This window comes from Urocampus carinirostris, chromosome 1 (assembly GCF_059441175.1).
Source record: "Urocampus carinirostris isolate Australia breed hairy pipefish chromosome 1, RoL_Ucar_1.0, whole genome shotgun sequence".
Taxonomy (NCBI): Eukaryota; Metazoa; Chordata; class Actinopteri; order Syngnathiformes; family Syngnathidae; genus Urocampus; species Urocampus carinirostris.
The window spans coordinates 20,099,089-20,122,401 of record NC_142349.1 but is presented as its reverse complement, the minus strand read 5'-3'; the positions used below and the strand labels follow the sequence as shown (position 1 = coordinate 20,122,401).

General features: G+C 39.1%; 1 protein-coding gene across 3 annotated transcripts in view; it reads right to left on the bottom strand.

Annotated features, from left to right (window-relative positions):
- Window positions 1-16,229: 16,229 nt before the first annotated feature.
- The window catches only part of pde1cb (phosphodiesterase 1C, calmodulin-dependent b), a 173,183-nt gene continuing 166,099 nt past the window's right edge, over window positions 16,230-23,313 (bottom strand). For all 3 annotated transcript variants that reach the window (XM_088329611.1, XM_088329612.1, XM_088329613.1), the window contains one exon: window positions 16,230-22,362. In XM_088329611.1, coding sequence (XP_088185737.1) covers window positions 22,343-22,362 — 20 coding nt within the window. In that variant the 3' untranslated portion in view covers window positions 16,230-22,342. The remainder of the gene's footprint in view (window positions 22,363-23,313) is intronic.

The window sequence follows — 23,313 nt, the reverse complement described above, 5'->3', positions numbered from 1 at the left end:
AATGCAGCAGGACGAAAATCTGAAACACACCAGTCCACCTTTAAATGTCTAAAAAAAGCAAAAAATAAAACCAAAACAAAAATTAAGGTTCTGGGGTGGCCAAGTCAAACGGGAAGTTCATGCTAGAAATCCTTCCAATATGGCAGATTTGAAACGTTTTTGCAAAGAACAGTGGGCCAAAATTCCTCCACAGCGTTGTGAAAGACTCATTACCAAATATCGTAAATGTTATTGCTGACAAAGGTGGCCCAACTCGAATTCGGTTTGGGGTGCACTTACTTTTCCTCCAACAGGACTTGAAAGGTTTTGGATTTCTTGTGCCCTAATAAAAGGAATCAACATTCCAAAACAGCATTTTGTATTTCATTGGGTTGCCTCTGTGTAATAATTGAAATTAATTTGATCTGGAACATTTGTGAGTAATAAATATGCAAAAAAAAGACAAAAATCAGAAAGGAGGCAAATCGTTTTTCATGGCACTCTATGTACGGATAGTCTTTCCAGGGACAACAACATAAATGTGTAATAAACAAATGCTGAGTTTACCATAACCAATTTAAGGAAATTTGCCTTTTTAAAGTCTAAAAACAAGCAAAATTGATTTAAAAAATTGAATCAGTATCACACTACACTTAGTGCTATAATACTACACGGGAGATTAAAAACATCACTGGTCTTGTCTGTCTGAACAATTTTTGATTAACTACGGGTTAAGAAGAGCAACATTTCTAATAGCGTTTTTCTCTTCTATGCATCAAGGAAAGTTGTTCTTCTATGATGCTCAACCTCTGCTCTTACAGGTATATCAATCAGTCTGTAATCCAGTCTGTTTTTTCATACTGTTCAGCTTGTTTTTTCAGTCTGTTGACTGTTAAAACCAGACTAATCTTACCAATACTGCAGTTAGTCATAGAACTCTCTACCCCAGTGTTTCCCAACCTTGTTTGAGCCAAAGCACACTTTTTATTGCCAAAAACTGTCCATCAAATATTTTCCAAAAACAAATTTCCGGCACCAGACTTATGTTTTTTTAAAGCCTAAAAGAGCTGTATGAAATTTTTTTTTTTTACTCTCTGCCCAGTCTCCTAGCATAAAGTCATGGTTGCAGCCTTACTCAGCTCATGCACGATGCTCGTGCAAGTATGTGCATTTCTTAGACGTCCCCAAAAAACTCTTCTTATTTCCTTTTTCATGGGGTTTGGTTTAGTGTGTGGACTGTACAGACGGCGCCCTACTTATGAACGGGATAGGTTACGCATGATTGTTCGTAAGTTGAATTTGTTCGTAAGTTGCTTCAGTGCTATATTTTGTATGTTTAAGGATTATAAATGTATGTTTAAGGCCTGTATAAGTAGCCTGTATTGTTTTGTACTAAAAGAATAAACATTTCGTAAAATAATACGCTCTATAAAGATAAATAAAGTTAAGTTTAACTTACTTCTGGAAGATGAGCTTTAAGAGTTAGGCGACTTCCTCCGCCGTGGTAAAAAAAGGTCGAAAAAAAGCGATCCAACCATTTTCTCAACAGCATCAAGCTTCCATATTCCACTTTCAATTTAAAAGAAACTGTTCGCCTCTTCTTTACACCAACCATATTGAATGGATGCACGAGATATTAAACAAGAAAAATGTCAAAGTTCAAAGGAGATACGGTATAGAATGTTTACACACGAACCAGGAAGAGGAAGCGGATTTCTTCTTCTGGGTGGATGCTGGGTGAGCTCTTACAGCGCAGCGGCAGAAAGAAACACTACAATACCGTCCTGTACTCGGAAAAAGGTGCACAAATCTAACTTACAGGTTAGGTAAAATTTGTGGTAAAATTCGCCCTAAAACAATCCAGCCCGACCAAGGAGGTATAATAGTCCCAACCAGCCTGAGCCCGCCCAATTAACTGAGCCCGAAGCAAACGCAAAATGTTATCTTTTATTTGGGAGAACACGGGAGGAGAAGGGGGGATTTTTGCCAACTTACTCCAAACACCCCATCCACCCCCACTCACCGAGCGCTGCTGCGTCTCGACAAGTGCAAGGACAATGGGGTAGCGCTACAGGAGGACGGAATCTATTGAACAGTTCCCTCACAGAGAAAAAAAACACAGAACTTTGATGGGTGGATAATCAAAAAAAGTTTGCAAGAGAGGAGTTCGGCCCGAACCTGAACATAATGATTTATATTTTAGGCCTGAGCTGGGCTGGGGTGGGCTCATGCTCGAGCTTAAGATCTTACTTCTACTTAAAATGAGGGAACCCAGCATTCTGGTTTTCGGTTAGGTTAAGTTTATGATTTTTTTAAATACTAGCACGACAAATCTGTATCCTAGAAGCATGTATTCGTTTTGCCCCAAGTAAACGGGCAGAGATGAATTACATTGTATGTTCAGAAGATAATAAAACATCTTTGAAATTTTGAATGAACCGACAAATTGTTCAAAACACCAAGAAAAGGATCACAAAGCAGAGGATCAGCAGCATCACCAGCATGATACGAACCAATGTTAGAGAATAAACGTTATTAAACAAGCAACGTTCAACACCTAGCAAAATAGCCAGCTATCATGAATGGACATCACAGGGGTGAAAACAATTACACAGTATTACGCATTTTAAATGTTTGTTTTATTAGCTAGCAGTTGAACATTCCGCTTTAAAAACAAGAGATCTCGATTAACTTTCAATTTTTTCTCCATCAATCCACCTTTTTTTTTTGATCCGACGCTGAGGTGATCGACAGATGTTTTCTCACCTAATCGACACTCTCGGTGTCGATGTGACGATCCCCTTCTCCCTCTCGCTTCTCGTTAGGTGTCCTCTTAGTCTTTCGCTTTTTCGATGAAAAAAGTGTGACATCAAGTGAGCTTTTAATGGCGGCCACACTTCTCTTTAGTGGCCACTAATGAAGAGGCGTGACATCGTTGTAACTTTAGCAACTCGCTGTAACGCACCAACCATGTGAGATTTATGACGATTATAGATTCACTTTTAACCGTTGGATGCATGATCTACCAGTACAAACATAGAGTGTGCGATACACTCTTCCATGACTGAGGTAAAAAATTAGTGAGGAAAAAAATAAAATGCCAATGGAATCATCTCATAAACATGTTTTATGAGGAATGCCTGGAAAATTACAATATTACAACTTTTTTTTAATTTTTAAAGATTTTGACGAATCGTTTTTGACTCCACTTATGCATCCAAGGTTACAGGAATAAGTTATTTTTCATCCATTGTTCATGTAAAAACCTTTGTAAACAGCTTTTGAAGATATTAACTTCAAGACATATTTATAAACAGCAAGGAGCTCCAAATTGCATTGGTTTGAAAAATTTTGCACGGGAGGAAAAAAATAACTGATTGTAATATGTATTTTTTGTACATACCGATAGAGAATCTCAAATCTGATACCCTGGCAAATCCATGAGAAAATATATATTTGCATTTCCCTACACAAAATGTGTTTCATTGTTTATCTGTTTATAAAGGGACCGTTTTGTCAAATTTGTTTGGAATACACAAAATAAATAAATACATCCATCCATCCATTATCTGCACCGCCCATCCCAGCTATCTTCGGGCAGTGCACAGGGGACACCCTGAACTGGTTGCCAGCCAGTCACAGGGCACACAGGGACCAACAATTTACTCGCTCATTCACACTTAAGAACAATTTGGACTGGCCAATTAACCTGACATGCATGTTTTTGGAATGTAGGCGGAAACCCACGCAACTACGGGGAGAACATGCAAACTCCACACAGGAGGTTTGATCTCATGACCTCAGAACTGAGCCGCACACGCGCTAACCACTGCGCCGCCCTGCTGCCCTAAATAAATATATTCATGTTCAAATAAAAACTTTTATTAAGAGCGACAGCAAAGTAATATTTCCCATTTTAATCACTACATTTTAACATTTGCATTAAAACGATTAATACAGCTATTTCAGAAGTGTTGTATTGCATAAAATCTAATACAGACCCTGCCCTACTTACAAATGAGATTCCAGACGATCGTTATTAGGTTTTTTCCTAAATTTGTTCGTAAGTTGCTGTATAAGATTCAGATCGCGAGGCTAGTGGTAACCATGGAAATCTGTTTCATGTGGGGGAGCAAACCCCTGGCAGAAAAATGGCCTGGAGAGTGATGGGTTGTTCTTGCCCAGGACACACCACAGGTAATGGTGCCCCTGCCCCTGAACACAAGTTGTTGATGCTGTTGTTTAATTAAAATTAATAACACATACTGTCAACCTCAGTCAATTGTTCCCCTTATTATTGATTGCAATTCCCTTCATTGAGCGATAATAAATCTTCCAAACACATCGCGGCACTTATTTACTCACAGCAAGACATAAAATGTAGAATAAGAGCAATTATAATTTGTTTAGTTGTATTCACCAGATAAATGTTCGAAGGTGATATTTGCTAGTGTGCCGCAACAATATTAGCCATCTACGATTGTCGACCGAGACGATTCAGATTAGAGCCAAAATGGGCAAGACGAGATTGGTCTAAAATTTGTTTAATATTTTTTAAATATTACGATACACTAATTGCTATAAGGTAGCCACATCAAACTTATGGCCCACGATACACATCTGAGTATAGCAAAAAAAGGGCGAGTCTCTAAGTCATTTTTAACCCAAGTTATGATTTTTTTTAAATAGATATGTATCGGATGCTCTCGCGGACGTTGGATGGCAGTTTTTAGTTTGCATAGCATGGCGAGTGGGTTCAGGTGTGAAACTGCATTCACTGAACTGTTAAAATAAATCAATGAACGAATTCATTGTCAAACATGAAAATCTTGTTGCCCCAATGTTTGCGAATAAAAAATAATAAAATAAAATAAAAACCTTGCCATCTATGTAGGTTACTACTCAAGGCTAAATGATAACGCATAATGCTGAAAACCAAAACATTTTGAGTAGATGTTCTTTTACAGATTTGGCCCGTCTGAGAACAAAAAGAGCGGATCTGGCTTCAGAGACAAACGAAGTTTAACATTGCTCGTTAAACGGCGTACACAATTTGAAATGATCAAATCATGCATGAGGGCAGCACGGCGGGGCAGTGGTTAGCGCTTGTGCGGCACAGTTCCAAAGTCTTGGGAACCTCCCGTGTGGGTTCAAATCCAGCTACCAGACTTACTGTGCGGAGTTTGTATGTTCTCCCCGTGCTTGCGTGGGTTTCCTCCTGGCACTCCTGTTTCCTCCCACATTCCAAAGACATGCATTTCAGGTGGATTGGCCGGTCCAAATTGTCCCTAGGTGTGAATGAGCGAGCGAGTTGTCTGTCCCTGCGATTGGCTGGCAACCAGTTCAGGGTGTCCCCTGCCCACTGTCCGATGATTGCTGGGATGGGCTCCCGGACCGCCGCGACCCTACTGAGGATAAGCGGTGCAGCTAATGAGATGAGATGAGAAGTCATGCAAAAAAAAGAAAATGTAAAAGTTGAAGGGTATAATAATTTCCTTACAGGGGTGTCATTGTACAAATATAATAATGCCAATGTGCTTATTTTGGAGGTGTTGAGCTGTCACTCAAGTTAAAATAAAGACATACGACGGCATGTTGAGTATGGAGTTGAAGAATATCGAGTCGGCATCGCCGCGGACGACTATTGATAACTCTGCAGCACGCCCTTGCTGGATTTGTTTGCGTGCATGTAACAGAATGCCATCTGTCTTAGAATCCATTTTGCCAGAACCGACAATGTGCCGTCTGAAACAGCTCCACGGTGATCACAGTAGCTTACATCTCTTCACAATCGTTATGGGGGATATTACGGACAGTTTATTGGACAAAACAATTGAATGCAATAGAAGGTACAAATATACGTTGCTTAGTGGGTGGCCTTAATGGCCATGAATGATTACTAGTGAATTTGATTGACAGTATGTATTAATATGGCACAGTAATGAGAGTCAAAGAGGTCTAGTTGTATGTTTCTTTGTAGGTACATATGCATGTGCATGTATATATATACAGTACTTCCTTGTGGTACAAAAAGCCTTTCATCCATAAAAAAACAACCTAAATCTGAATGCTACACAAAATACATGACATTGTTACTGTTTATAAAAAGATCATAGGTTGTGAACATTGTATTTCTTTTACTAGCTCAAACGGTAGAGCGTTCCTCTCGGGACCGTGAGGTCGCAGGTTCTTCCGGGTTAAACGTCAAAGTCAAGTCAAGTCATATTTTTTGTATAGCCCTTAATCACAAAGAGTCTCAAAGGGCGTCACAGGTTATTGAAAACCACAGAATATTATTACAGACTATTATTACACCATCCCCTGGTCTAAAAGCTACAAGAGGGCAAGGAAAAACTCAAAAACCTCAACATGAGGAAAATGAAGAAACCTTGAGAAGGGACCGCATATGTGGTAATCCCCCTTCCAGGATGACCAGCCTGCAATGGATGTTGCAATAACAAATAATACTCAGATATTGTCAACAAAAAAATAAAGGTTATTCATATGCTATAGAGTAGAGGTGTGTTTTAAGCTTAGATTTAAACATTTCCACTGAGGTTGTAGATCGGATCTCAGGGGGAAGAGCATTCCACAGCACTGGTGCCCGGATGGAGAACACTCTCGAACCTGTGGAACTCTTCTTGTCTCTTTCACTTGTAGACCAGCATTTTTCAGAACAAAGGCAACCCAACAACCAGAAAGACATAATACAGACACACACAATGCTTAATATACAGTAAAAACAAAACAAACAGTAATAGAATATGATTTTTGACAAGGCACAGACTAACCACTTGTTACCGGAACATAGGGGGAAATTAAATCTCAAAGATATGAGAGAGCAAGTCCATGCATGATAAAAAAGTGTCCTTGTCAACTCCATGTTTGTACCGCATGTATTACTGGCCCTTGCTTATACCAGATAGCACAGCTCCAGCTATCCATTCATCTATTATCTGCAACGCTTATCCTCAGTAGGGTCTCGGGGGAGCTGGAGCCCACCCAGTTATCATCGGGCAGGGGACATAAACTGGGTGCCAGCCAGTGGCAGGGCACAGACAACTCATTCACAACTCGGGACAATTTGATCCGACCAATTATCCTGACATGCATGTTTTCGGAATGTGGAAGGAAACCCGAGTGCCCGGAGGAAACCCACGCAAGCACGGGGAGAACTTGCAAGCTCTACACAGGAAGGCTGGTAGCTGGGTTTGAACCCATGACCTCAGAACTGTGCCACAGGCGTGCTAACCACTCTTTAACTGCGCCGCCCAGTGTCAATAAATGGTAAAAAATTACACATTAAGGTTTTAAGTTCCTGTTTTAAGCACTACGTTTGTTTTGCAGTAATCCTGTGGTATTTTTGTAGTACTTCTGTAATAGTATTTTTATAGTGCACACACAAGGGGACAATGTAGACCAAGGGTCAGGAACCTTTTTGGTGTGGAGTGCCACTTTCAAATTTCCTTGTAAATCAGTGTGCCACACCAAGATTAATGACTCACATGACATTTTTTTAATTTCCCACAGAGCAGTCATTTTACACCAGTGCAAATATACAACATGGATATACATTTCAATCGTAGAACTGACCAATTTATCTTCCTCTATTCTTGTTCATCAATCAACAAAAAAAGGAATGTGAATAACAAGCGGAAAGGCCTGTAGCCATCCATGACTTCAACTTTTTGCTACAAGAATTAACCACAATCAACCATTCTTCATTAACAGTGAACTACAATCAAAAAACAGGTGATATAGACAGCTACCGTACCATTCATCAATGATATCTTGTTGCAGAAAATATCAAAACTTGAAATAACAGCAGCAAAGCAGAAGGCACGCACGCACGCACACACACACGCACGCGCACACACACAAACCCATACACGCATACACACGTTTCTTCAAAATATTCGCCGTCAGTAAATGGTTTTCTGTGCTTTGCTATGCAGTGAGCAATGTGATAGCTTGTGTTTTTAGCAGTGACAAATGTTTTCAGGGTCTGTGTTTTGTTTGCCGTACCTGGACACAGCGCGTTTTAATGTCTACGCCTTGAAATCATGTTTCCTCTCGTAGTGACGTTTAACACTTGCTGTGCGAGGTACAACGCTCTCGAGGCATAATGCACAAAACAGCACAGTCATTTTTTGCGCAAAGCCTCATTTGTCTGTCCACGCTGGCTGGAAAGAACGAGATGTTTTCGCTCGAGGAGCCGTCATGATTTGTTCATTTATCGGGTGCGTGTGTTTCGTTGGCTGGGTTAAAACACGGAGCTCTCTGCGAGACGCCGCGCAAACACAAACTCATACACAAAACAGAGGAGGAGGGGCGCTACCGTAAGCACGACGCTGTCAGGTACCAGGACAGGAAGCAGGAAGCAGAACCCACTCGCGTAATGTACTACAGTTTATTGGGGAGAAGAGAAAGGAACGCACACTCGATCCGGAGATCGTTGGTCGCAGGGAGTAGATTGCTCGTAACGCGTGAGTGGTCAAAATCAAACAGATCGTGGCGAGAGCAAAACAGGAGCAAAAACACACGAAAAAAACAGAGATTCTCAAGGCTTGACGTGTCAAAACAGTTTCGGAGACACTCCGACAAAAAGTGACTCTCAGGACAGCGTTTAAGTAGTAACAGGGACCAATCTGTCGATGAGTTTCAGCTGGTGTCGATGGGCGGGGGCCAATTTGGCGCCATGGCAACCGTGACAGGCGCGCAACTGAAAATGTCTAAATTTCAGGCAAAAATGCATTTTTAAAATAAGATCATTATTATTTTGCCGTGCGCTTGCGTGACACTGGTTAAGCCCCGCGTGCCACTGCCGGCACCCGTGTCATAGGACGCCAGCCCCTGATGTAGACAAACCTGGCACCAAAAAAAAAAAAAAAAAATTTTGATTTAAGATGCTTTGTTTATGATTGTGTGTACTGCCATTATATTTTTACATTTTAGTTTAGCGTCAGGATTAAAAAGTATTGACGGGCCGCATGTGGCCCGCGGGCTGCAGCTTGCCTATAGTAGGACAGGAGGTGGGGTGGAGCGCCAATACAAAAAAAACGATGCGCATAAACCCGTGCACCCGCACAGGCACGCATTTTGTCTCTCACGGATGGATGCTTGGCGTCCAATAGCACATGTAAAGCGGCAACGTCTAGTGTGAAATATATGTTTGCTTTATTAAGCGTGCAACGAATAAAGCGAGTGAACTCACAATCCGTATAAGTGTGTGCGCGTGTTTATGTGCGACTTTATTTCCTCTCCCCAACACAAAAGCATGTCTGAAGAAAAAGCGTACAAGCTCATTTGCACATCTCACTTGCGAGCAGATTGACTATTAAACAGAGTAATGGTGCAAAACAAAGGCTCGGTAAATCAGCCGCGAGCCCCAAGAAGAAGGAGAAGAAGAAGGAATATAAGTGGTGGCATCCTGGCATTGTTGGACTGCTGCAGGGGCTCCTGGCCTAATAGAAGACGTGTCTTCCAGTGCAAACATGGACTTTTAGGGGAACAGCTGGCGTGTAATTGAATTAACATTGGCCTTCTGCTTGTCGCCCTCCGCCATCTCCGAGCAGCAACATGAATATGCATGCGGGCCACTATGGATTGTGGCACTTCCGCGCCTCAACGTGTAGCAATCGCCGACAATGCGACATGGGCTCTCTCTAGTAAAAATACTATCTGTCTTAAAGGTACAGTAATACCTCGGTTATTACGGTTAATGGGGGCAGAACACCCCACGAAACACACCTGGTCTGGCGTGCCTCAGTCCACCAGAGGGCGCCTAATCTGTTCGTAATTGGGAGAGCTGGGTCCAGTCACCCCATACTTGTCCCTAATTAACCTGGCCCCTTCGTGAGGACATTTTGGACAGCGCTCAGTGATTTTTCACCATCAATTTCAGCAACTTTTTTTTCAAGCCTATCCTGCTTTCTGAGGTTTGTTTTTTGCTTTTGTTAAATTGTTTCTTTGTTAAGGATTTTATTATTAAATGGCATCTCTTTTTGAGCACCTTGCCTTTTCCTGCTTCCTGCGTTTATGTCCATCACAATTTATAACAACATCTTCATAAAAGCCCATAAGGGTCCAGCTTACCTCAAGATAACATCCTTACCAACTGAAAGTATACGACTGTAACAAAATAAGAACTATAAATCTAAAAATATAATCACAGAACACAGAATTGCAGTTAAATTAATGCTCTTTATTGACAGTCTACAAAAGAACAACAAAATTGAAGGGCTTCTCATTTCAGTGCAATAATGCGATTTAGAGAGGGGCTGGCTAGCTGCAAGTTGGCATCGGGTAACCTTTAACTTAGCCATTTCTCCATGATGGTTAAAAAACAACCGACCCGAATGTAGTGGAATCCCACAGATTTTAGCTCCAGGTCACCCGTGTCATTGGTAATTTCGAAAACAATTTAAGATTTAGTGCCCATGCAAACTATCTTTATTCAAGACAAACTTAACACATTCCTTAAGCCAAGAGAGTGGCTTTGATCTTGTCATTGGTGGGGCCATAGCTCATTTATCTTAAATGATCACATAATAAACGTCTTAATAAACTAGTGAGGAAAGCGAGCTATGTTGTGGGCACAGAGCTGGACAGCCTGACAACAGTAGCTGAGAGACGGGTACTGAAGAAGCTACGGTCAATCATGGACAATTGATCACATCCACTACACAGCATCATCTCCAAACAGAAGAGCAGCTTCAGCGACAGACTGCTGTCACAGTGTTGTTCCTGCGGAGATAATTTCTTCCTCATGCCATGAGGCTCTTTAACTCCACCCGGGGGAGTAAAAGCCCACATTAAACCACAACCGCTCATTGCATATTACCGTATTTTTATTACAGTGTGTATTTTATGTAGCACTCTCCAAATACCCTATATCAACATGTTACATTGGGTATTCATGTATTATATTCCTTTTACTTTATTATTGTTTTATTTTCAACACAAGGATACTACTGGAAGTGTGAATTTCCCTATGGGGATGAATAAAGTAACTATCTATCTATCTATCTATCTATCTATCTATCTATCTATCTATCTATCTATCTATCTATCTATCTATCTATCTATCTATCTATCTATCTATCTATCTATCTATCTATCTATCTATCTATCTATCTATCTATCTATCTATCTATCGGTGTAAACAAAACAATGATTGCTTGATATTGTTGGGGAAACAACCCCCTGCTCATTCCAAAACTACGCCCTTGCCTAAATCGAATAATAGATATAATAAAACAAATATGTTTTACACTTACATACCTGCTAACCTTAGCCATTTGCTCCCCTTATTCATTTTTGCAATTTCCCTTATTAAGCGTCACTGATTTTCTCACAGCAAAACAGATTGTAAAGAATCAAAACAAATACCATTTGTGCAAAAAACTGTTTTATTTCATAGACCAAATGAATACTTGGAGGACAATAGCGATTTACGATGATGTTGTCTGTTACCAGTGACTGAGACAGTTTGAATCAGAGCCAAAATGGACGAGATTGATCCAACAAAAATACAAGGTTTTAAAATGTATGTATTTAAATTGTTTCCTGAACATAAACTGTTACATGGCATATATAATTTTAAATGACAAAAAAATAAAAAAAATAAAAACGGGCAAAATGTATAAATTGACAGGTATTTACTGAACTTATAATTCTTTAACAAGGTATATTTATCCTGTTTTTTTAGTTCAGTTAAAATCAGTCATGTGCAAGATTTTTCCTTTTTTTACAGTGCAATCTTAAAGAGCTTCATCAAATAAAATAGGTTATTTAAGATATTTTCCTGTAATACCTCACGGGCGTATAAAAACCATACCTAGCTGCTGATACGGGTAAATGGTAGTTACTCGGCTGATCACTGGAATAAAGCAAATATACTGAACAAGTTTTTTTCTTCCCAAATATAAAATTGGTTAATGTCCTGCAGAACACCACTCAAGGTCTCACGGCATACAATATAAAAAACATTGGGTTATCAATGCAAATTTGCTGCCAAATTTACCCGAAAGTTACCATTGTCTTGAGTTACGAGGTCTGTTTGCACTCTAGTGGCGAATATGAAACAAACAATTTAAAGAAGCTAGGTTTCGATTTGGTGCTGTCAGGGTGCAAACAAGTCCTGGAATTTTTTACTATAATATGCACAAATTCGTCAAATGAATGTAAAATTTATGATTTAATGACAAAGTCTGTTAATTGCCAGGTTTATGACGAGTGTTCATTGTTTTTTTTTTATGGTTCACCTTGCAATACTAGGACTTTGCGATTAATAACCTGGTAACAAATGTAAAATTCTATACTTGACCTTTATTCATAGTAAACATTTGATATAAAAAAAATAATAAATAAATCAAAACTTAGGTTAAAGCAACTATGATGGTGTCTTCGGAGGACATTTGCCAACTATACATTAATGTTGTCTTATTTATAACTCATTTTGATTTAGTTGAGTTGTATGCGTGAAAAGTACCTTCAGTACAAGCTCCCACAGGCTTTTCAAGTGCAACAGTGACATCTAACGGCAAAAAGAGAAACTGCATCCACCGTTCGTTCATATTCCGGCCTGGTCCTCGCTAAGGGGGTGCTAGAGCCCATCTCACTTCTCATCAGAGGTGGGTAGAGTGCCTTTAATTTTACTTTTTTATTTTGTTCAGGTGTAGAGTACTGTTACTTCAGAATAATATTACTCACGTAGAAGTAAAAAGTAGTCATCCGAATAAATATTTGAGTAAAAGAGTACTTGATGAAAAAACTAGTACTGGGCAACATCTTGTTTATTAATATTTTTTAAAACCACAATTCAATCATATGCTCAAATCATCAAAATCAATCATACTAACAATAAATTACATTTAATCAAAATAGATAAAAGTAATTAAGGAAAAATTAAGTACTCAAACTAACAATAAAATATTAATAGTATAAATCAAATTAATATATTGTGCACAAGTAGCCCCGATACTTTTTTTTTAACAGGTAGAACAAGCTAGCCCAGATGTCGGCAACCCAAAATGTTGAAAGAACCATTTTGGACCCCAAAAAAAACCAAAACAAACGTGTCTGGAGGTGTCAAACAAATTAGAAGCCGTAAATAAGCCTTATAATGATTGCAACACATATCTGTCAGCCTATCTTTGTGTGTCCGTCTGTTAGCATTATTAGCCTACTATCAAAATGACAGCACATCCTGTGGAGAATGGCCCGACTATAAACTGCTGTATGATAGCGCCTCAAGTTTAACTTTGCCACTATATTAATGATTTACGAAATATTTAATTGTTTTGCTAAACTAAAGAATTGCATGCAATTAAGATACCCATTATTTGTGGTTATTTTATTTTGGGGATTGGAAACAACAACAAAGATGCATCGTGTGCCCCTTGTCTGTGCGACAAAAAGAGTGCAATAAAACTCAGCATGCATTGATAAAAAAAAAAACATTTTTGAAAAGGCAAAGTAAACAAAATCACATTAATACAGTTTAAGTTTGATTCCTCTGCACTTATTTTTCTCTTTTTACCTTTGGGGTCTATGGCAGATCACAAAAACACACTGTTTTGCTAAAAGGGGTGTGGTCTGGGCCACACATCTCGGCTTCAATGAGAGGCTCTCACTCAGGGGACACGGAATGGAAGAAAAACAAGCGAAGGAGAATGTGCGTACTTGCGTGGAAGTAACAGGTTCAATGGAGCATAATGTAACGGAGTGGGTCGATTTTATTGTGCTCTCTGTTTTCGCACGTGAAACACAATCCATCCATCCATTATCTGCGCCGCTTATGCTAGGTAAGGTGGCGGGGGTGCTGGAGCCCATTCCAGATATCTTCGGGCAGTGGGCAGGGGACACTCTGAATTGGTTTCCAGCCAGTTCATCTCCATAGTAAAACAACATGTGCTTGCTTAAAAACAGAGGATGCAAACTTTTACCAAAATGCAATTGTTGGTGCGGTTCATTCACCCGCACTTTATCTTGCTTTGAAATAAAGCAGCGTACATAAGAACAAGAGTCTCAAGTCAAGATTTTTGTGGTTGTTTGAATATGAAAAAGCGGTAGATTTTTTAAGGGAAAAAAAGCGGTCCATTGCATCAAGCAGTATTGTTGGTGAGTAGGCCAGCATTCACACGTTCACTGATACCTAGTACTCATGCATGATTAGGTATGTGGGAGGAAACCCGAGTGTCTGGAGAAAAGCCACTCTGGAGAACATAAGCAGCGAGTGTCCCCAGCAGCGAGTGGAATCTAGGTCGTGAGGAGGAAGCCTGGCTTTTACAGGGGCAAGGAAATCAATGGGGTAGACGTGAGCACAGAATTTACGGTAGAAGAAGGGCTGCAACTACAATTATTTACCGCTTATTCTTTCCATGAATCGATGAAAACACATGTATAACTTCCGCATATATTCATTCATTCATTATGTGCACCGCTTATCGTCAGTAGGGTTGCGGAGGTGCTAGAGCCCATCCCAGCTATCTTCGGGCAGTGGGCAGGGGACACCCTCAACTGGTTGCCAGCCAGTCGCAGGGCACACAGAGACAGACAACTCACTCTCTGGCTCATTCACACCTAAGGACAATTTGGACCAGCCAATTAACCAGACTTTGGAATGTCGGAGGAAACCAGAGTGCCCGGAGGAAACCCACACAAGCACGGGGAGAACTTGCAAACTCCACACAGGAAGGTTCGATCTCATGACTCAGAAAAATCGTGCACAACACAACAGAATAAAAAACAATGAAAAACCCAAGTGTTTGACAAATAACCCAACAATAAACAAAAATACTTAAAAATGTATGCTACACACCTGCAAATGTGTAATAAACTCTCTTCATACCACCTTATGCAAAGACCAAATTATTTGGACTTATTACACAAAACAAAAACGAAGTAAGTGCAATAAATTACATTTGTATACGAAGCAAAATTTGTATCTGCCAAAAGGTATCAAAAATGTAAACCCACTTTTAAAACAGTTTTTGATGAAGTCTTTGAATATGATCGACATTCTCAATGTTCAACTAATATACAATGTGCTTAAAAGGCTGCCCCTTGTGTTGAGATAAACATGTACTTTTCTTTTTATTTTTATATTTTATTGCCAATTTTCATTTTTTTTTCTCTGTATAGCTGCATTACTTTATGTTCCCTTGTCAACTTTGTAATGTTTGACTTTTTTGTGCCAGTTTTGATTGTAATGATGCAATGTTCACAAAAAGACGATTAAAAAAAAAAAAGTAAGATACTTCGATAGAAACCATTCCTAGCCGCTCTGTGCCGGAACAAAGCGGTACTAGAACTTTATAACTCCACAACGAGATTCAATGAACTTATTTGCATTGAATAACGTGGTTAGAGGCTCATAAATTATGCAACATGATGAATCAATGAGGTGATCGAAGTTGCCAACACTTTTAATACTCGATTATAATTTATTTGATTGATTCGTTGTTGCAGCCCTGGGTAGAAGAGAGCTGAATTTGGGTTTTTTTTATTTGTAATTTTTTTCGAAAGACAAAATGCCTAAAGAAAACATAAGAAATGTCTTGGACATTACCCAGAAATAGAGAAGGAAAACTTTGAGTGGTTTGAAGACAAACTGGGTATCTCGGAGTGTCTCGGCTAGGTTAGTTTACAAGCTTTCAAGATGGCAAGAAATAAGAAGGGTTCACAGCGTTGGTGTACACATTTTCTTACATTTTATAATGTGGCAGTTTTATGGGGTCAGCTTTAATGTCAGTATATACGGTAATTTGTAATTAGTTACTTTCAGAGTAACATGCTAATTATGGGTGTCAGTAATCCGGGGAGCAACTTTTTTTTAGTAAAGCGCGACACTGCTTGCAGCTCAAAGTTGCACTTGTAAGTTAGGAATTAAAAAAAACAGTGGAGGGGTTTAAATAATTGCTTCATGTAACCATACATTTTCTGCAACGCTTATCCTCACTCGAGTCACGGAGGGAGGTGGGTATGGGTGCAGGCTGGAGGGCATCCCAGCTATCTTCTGGTTGCCAGCCAGTTGGAGAGTGTCCAGAGAAAAGCCACGCAGGCATGGAGAGAAAACACAGACTCTGCACGGGAAGGCCCGTAGCTGGAATTGCACTACCGGTACTCAGCTGCCGTGCCACATAATTGCTGCAGTTCACAAAAAAATAATTTTGGCAGCTCATACCTCAAGGCCATACCAAGGGACCAGTCCATGACAATGTTAAGAAAGAAGACATGATGACAGATTCTGAGCCCTTTGAGTCCACTTTATTGATACAGCTGCGCAGTCACAAAGCATGGTGGTTGAAACGCGCAGCTTCAATGAAACATTAACACACACACACACACACACACACACACACACACACACACACACACACACACACACACACACACTCTCACTTGCTCGTCGTTCCATTCCGAGAATTGGTGGACTGCTTGACATTCATCGTCCGATTTTAAAATCCATCAACGATAACCAAACAAGGGAAACTTGGTCATTATAATCTCACTGAAAGAAAAACCCTTCAACTGTAGTCTAAAGGTGTTTCAAAAATTTGATATCCTTTGAGATGTAAACATCACAGAAAGTACAAGATTAAGGCAAATTCAATAAAGAAATGTTAATGTTGAGGATAATGTTCTTCTGAATCTAAATCAGAGATTTAAAAGCATGATTATGCAAAACTATCCACAATAGGCCACGTGAATCACATACGTCAAGTGGGTAATCCAGTTCCTGCTAAACACGCTTAGCGTATAAAAACTATTGTTTTTCTTGTGATATACAAATTATCTGCTCCTTAGATAGTACAGGGAAATACATTAATTTATTATAATAATAATTACAATTAAAAGGATAGCAAATTGTATTGTTTAGTAGGCACTGTGAATTTAAATATTGAAAATTTGGATTTAAAAAAAACAACAATTTTTAAATGATCCGTCCACATCAAGTGTGTGGAAACATTTTGAGTCGCAGGATGCTTTGGGTTAAAAAATTGGGCTTTGCCAGGAGGAAATAAAAGACCAACTAGATTCTGGTATGTGTCTTTTCCGTCTCGATTCGACACCTTGGCAGTGCATGAGGCGGAAAATGCAGACCCATCTATTTTTGAACCATTATTTATGGATAAATATACAAGCAGACATCTACTTGTATATTTTATATTAGCTTATAGATTAAAAATATATTAGGTACCTGTTTTTAAGTGCTATATTTGATAGTAATTTAAAAACTAGAGGGACACAAAAGAAAAAGAGTGGCAACAAGACAATATTTTTATTAGTATTTTATTAATAACCATTATCTGTACCGCTTATCCTCAGTAGGGCCGCGGGGTGCTGGAGCCCATCCCAGCCATCCTCGAGCAGTGGGCAGGGGACACCCTGAACTGGTTGCCAGCCAGTCGCAGGGCACACAGAGACAGACAACTCACTCGCTCATTCACACCTAGGGACAATTTGGACCTGACATGCAAGTTTTTGGAATGTGGGAGGAAACCGGAGTGCCCGGAGGAAACCCAGGCAAGTACAGGGAGAACATGCAAACTCCACACAGGAGGTTCGACCTCAAGACCTCAGAACTGTGCCGCTGTGATAACCAATTAACCATTATATATATATATATATATATATATATATATATATATATAGAGAGAGAGAGAGAGAGAGAGAGAGAGAGAGAGAGATTTTATATATATATATATATATATATGCAGTATTGCTTGGATCCCTTATCCACTAGTTTTATAGTGGCACAATTTCCTGAGTCGTGATTGGGGAAGTACAGGCTGGTAAAGCCCATCCCTCTCCAGGCCAAGATGTTTCCACCCAATCTTGAACCGGGGACCTTTCACATGTCAGATGATGTGCTGCAAAATCACTGTATAAAAATTCATCATTTTATGTTAACAATTTTCATTCAGCAGGTTGATTAAAATGCCAGATGTGGCCCCTTAGCTGTAGTTTGCCCACCCCTGGTGTTCATGTTTTGCAGAACATTTGCTTAAAAATTGTAACCAGCCTGTAACTGGCATCTGTTTATTCTAGGTAATATTTTTATGCATCAACCCAAGCCATTTTATAGTAGTTTATGGATTAATTTCAACAAGTTGAAATACATTAGTTCCTATTTATTAAGACCTATATTTTATAATGGGCAAAACTCAAAGGGACACCGGGGACAAATGTGGCACCAAGACAATACTTTTTATTAGCAGTACTTACCAACCATTATATAAATGTAGGGGTTGCTGGGTACAGTTTTAACACGGGACGGCTATAACAGTCAGTTTGACCAATTGAAAAAACGTTTAATTAATGCCACTGATATAGGATACTCCACTTTCCATTTTGACCTCACAAAAGACGTTTAAATATTTTGAGTGACATTGTCCCAATTTTATGGTCAATTCAAATTTAAGCTTTTTCATTCACACGATTTGATTTCAAATATGCTAAAGATTGACAAATTCCTGGCACATTACTGTAATATCTATGTTAATGTCATCAATCATAAGTTTTTTCCATCCTACCACATGGAGAACATGTTTGCTTATTGATAGCCGATAGGTACTGGGACAGTGATAACACATCCAAAATGACGACTTTTTTATAGTTTGCATGGACAAATGTAAAGAAAAGAAAAGGCACTGGCTTATACATTAGCCACAATTGCTTGTGACTAATTAGTAATGCTGCCCATACAAATGGATAGATATGACACAAGCACTTTGTTCTATTCCATGGTCTTCTGGTCAAATATTTCCATTAAATAAAGAGTGTTTCAAATATTGGACTATCTGTAGCTTGTTTGTAATCATAAATTACACTGTTACAACTGTTCACTAGCAGTGTTACGGTTGCAACGCTGTGGATCTCTCTTTTTGAGGGACTGTCAGACTTTTGGAGCTACTTAGCACTCTACCATTGATGTTTACATGTATAAGTTTGAGAGGGGGGGGGGATTTTTAATGGTTATTGTTCTATCTTCTTTATTCATTATCCATAAGTTCATAATACGCTACAAAGTCTAGGAGCCGGGACTCTTATTCTCAGCTAAAAGGCCAAGCTAAGGTCCTAGTCTTAAAGCCTTGCTGCGATCATTGCGAATGCACCGTTCCCGGAGGTACTGCAATACCGGGCCGATGCGTGGAGTGGACAGAGCAAGCTCTTATATAAGTTTGAGAGGACTAGCACAAAAGATCATAAAATGGGAGGGAGAAAGCAAAACGTGTTGCAACTGTACCCTGTGTACCCAGTCTCCCCTGTATTATTAGATTTTAAAAAAGTCATTTCTTACCCATGTTAGCCGTTGGCCTGTAAGTGGCACACCAATATTTCAGTTCATTAAGCTAAATGGGGGTCCATTGAAAAAAAAAAAAAACATTAAAAAAAAATGTAAAAACACCAAAACATATGTGTAATGTGAAGCAGTCCACAAAATCTGCATACGTACACACACTCACTCATGCACGCTCACACAGTCATATTGGAGTAGGTCACAGTGAGGAGATCCAAAATACACGTCACGTATTTTTCGGCGTCGCCTTGTTTTAAGGCTCGCACTTTACATCCACTTGACCTCGGGTCTATTGAGATCAATCGTCTATGAGGGGAGCGTGAGCTGATGAGCTACGTCAACATGTTACAAGCAAGTTTTGCTCTAAAAAGATGGGAAGTAAAAGTACTTACACTTAAGGTACAGTGTTGAAAAACAAAACAAAAACACTTTACGGCAGGAGACAGTCGAAAAACTGGTCAGAAATCAAATCCGGAAACAGTTTGAGAAAGAAAACATTTTGGGAATAAAAGGACAACGGTGTTTCAAAACAAAAACAAAATAAAACATACAGAACAACCCAATGTCTAATGTTTTTGTTATGGTAATGTGAAAAGAGCAAAACAAAATCAAGTAATCCACCATGAGGTGAAAAAAGGTTGGAAAATAATTTCACATCGAATTTGTGACTGTGGCAAAATAGTCCTCGTGTTCAAAAGTAGCAATCCATAATCGAGATAAAGCAGAAGGTCAACAATGTCCATTGTCACGGGACATTGTGTATCATTTAGCGCCTCGGAGTGGTAAAATAAACTTCATTCATTAAGAAGAACAATATTAAGTTAAAAAATAAGCAAAACCACTCTATTGTTTAATGTGCATTTTTCTTTTCAATACTCGTAAGTTGAGAAACAGTATTTATTTTACATAACAAGAGGCTCATCTAGAGGGAGCGGACATCATTATCTGTCATCTTGCTACTAAGGTTCCGCAAAAAAACAAAAACCTTTTGAAAGGCTTCAAAAAAAAAAACTGAGGAGAAAAATGGTGCAGTTTGGTCATCTTGAGTCTCAAAGGTTTGTATTCTTCCTAGTGCTTTGTAGCACTTGTTTTCGGTTTCACAACCGTGACTACATGATACAGTGACATCTAGTGGTCAGACATTACACAGTGTCCCTTTAACACCCTAATTTATCATATTACAAGAAGCGAAAGATTGTAGTCTTGACTGTATTCAAGGTAGTGATTTGTGAAGAATGCCATTGGAAAGTTATGGCAACTCTTGTGTGCCGGCATATTTAGTTTTAAATATTTTGTTTAAAAAAAAAAAAAAAAGAAGAAAACATTTAAGATAACTTGAATGTTCTGCATTTATATAGCGCTTTTCAAGTCAATGAAGACCTCCCAAAGCGCTTTACAATGTGCTTCACATTTTTCACTTTTACACACACTAACTAACCGATAGCAGGGTCAGCCACGCAAGGCAACTAACTACCTGCTCATTGGGGGCATTAGGTATTCAGTGTCTTGCCCAAGTACACTTCGACATACAACTTAGAAGGAATCGAACCTGCAATCTCTTGATCCTAAGATGAGCGCTTTACCTCCTGAGCTACTGGTGCCCCAGACTTACAAATTGCTATGTAATTTAGCATAATTTCAAAGGTAATATATATATACATATCATATAAAATGAATCGTCTTGCCCATTTCATCCCTAAACCGGATCGTCTTGGCCACTGGTGGCCGACAACGTTCATTGCTAATATGGTCACTGTATCCTACAAATTCTGTCTTACTGTGAGTAGATAGGTGCCGGGTTGTGTTTCCAAGTCCCCTTATTGAGCAATAATAAACCATACAATAATTAATAAGGGGAACAATTGGGTGAAGTTGACAGGTCGGAGAAATCGAATAAAGTATAAGAAAAACTAAATTTGCATTTTTTGATGCAAGCGGACCCATTTGCCAGAGTAACAAATTTATGCAAATAATCTCATACAGGTGATTGATTGTACTTAAATAGACAACATTAAAACAAGTTTAAAATAGCCTATTTTTTAAATAAACAAAATCAAAAACAAATGTAAAAAAATAAAACATAATTGGAAAACAAGTCACAGAATTCTATGACAGAAGGCCAATAAAAATAAAATTAAAAGTCTTACGGCAAAGAATAATCACAAATAAACATTAACAGTTTGCAGGAACAATGATAGCCGGTTCCTAAACATTTATAGTAAGAGGCACACAGGTAGCTCGAGAGAAGTTACTTCACAGCACGTGAAAAAAGAAAACACGTCAAACAGAAAAAAAAAGGCTTGAAAATATACCACAAGGTCCTCGGTTAATCAGAAAAACGATTCAATCAGTTTTCCCTTTTCATTTTTTTTCTGAAAAAAAACAAGCCTCTTCCCATGCTAGCATATCTGCACGGTGATTTATACCCGAATCATATGCCACAATTTCATTTATACAATGCAAATACTGCCCATCTTTTCCCTCGCCGTTGACTGCTCGCATACATGTACAGGGAAAACTAAAGCGAAGCCGTTTCTTATTTTACATTTGCACACTCGGCAATATTTGCAGTTAACAGTTGCCCAGCGAGGAAAACAAGCAGGATGGGTACAAGACGCTTCGGTGACGGCCTCAAAACGGAAAGAGGAGGCATTGACAAGAACAAAAACAAACAATGGTATGATGTGTTGGAGAAAAATAAAGGGTTTTATACTTAACAAGTAGAAAAACAACAACAATTTACATTAAAAACACAAGGTTCAAAAATGCACAGGGTGCACGCACACGCTTAAAAGAACATGAACATTTGCTCTGTTGCAGTTAAAATGTACATTTTACAGAGCTTCAAATAAACAGAAAACACAAATGGAAAGCTGTCAAGCTACCCAGCCACAAGAGGGCACAAAACCGAGGAGCGTGGCAGAACACAATAGGCACCCTTTGAAAAAAAAAAAGAACTAAAGAAACGCCGAAGTGAAGATGTCAGTCATTTTCGTATTTTCCTGCAAGGGGCGACAAAGTCCAACAGATTCTGGCTTTCCCGTCCTCATGTTCTCATTCCATAGCCACGTCGGCTGCAGTAGAAACACAATGAAGAATTTGAGGAGATACACGTTTAAATGAGGACTTTTAAGACATAATTCCATGAGGTTTGGAATTCATATTAATTGTCCTTATGATAATCAGCCATCCATCCATCCATTATCTGCACCACTTATCCTCAGTAGGGTCGCAGGGGTGGTGGAGCCCATCCCAGCTGTCGTCGGGCAGTGGGCAGAGGACACGCTAAACTGGTTGCCAGCCAGTCGCAGGGCACTCAGAGACAATTCACTCGCTCATTCACTCCTAGGGACAAATTGGACCAGCCAATTAACCTGACATGCATGTTTTTGGGAATGTAGGAGGAAACTGGAGTGCCCAGAGGAAACCCACGAAAGCACAAGGAGAACATACAAACTCCACACAGAAAGGTTCACGTGATAATCATTTATGCATCGATTATGAAATTAAATTTGGGTGATAAATTTTTCTAGCTTGTTTGAGTATCAATTTTTATAACTTGACTATAGAAATATATTGAAAAAACTTTAAATGAGCAAATACGTTGTCAACATTTTAGTCTTTTTTTAAATTTTTTTAATTTTTTTTAAGTGGTGGTAAGTGCTGTTTTTTTATTTATTTTTTTAGATATAATATTCGACTTCAGAGTCAATTGAATCAGGCAGCAACAAATAAATAGACCAAATCACAGGTATGAGTTTTAAATGTATTTAAATGTAATACATGTATTGGTGACTAGGTAAATTACAGTATTACACATCAGTACTGCTGCTTTTCTAATCTCTGTTATGACAGGATGCCGGCTCTTCTTCGATGGTTTTCAAGAGGTTATTGTAACGTCCAATTTACAAGCTATCGGTAGGGTTCGTACCCACCAAAGAGTTTTTTTCTGCTCCGAGCAAATTTTTGTAATTGTTTGCAATGGGAGCGCCCCATTTTAACGCTTCATTACTGTTTGTTATTGC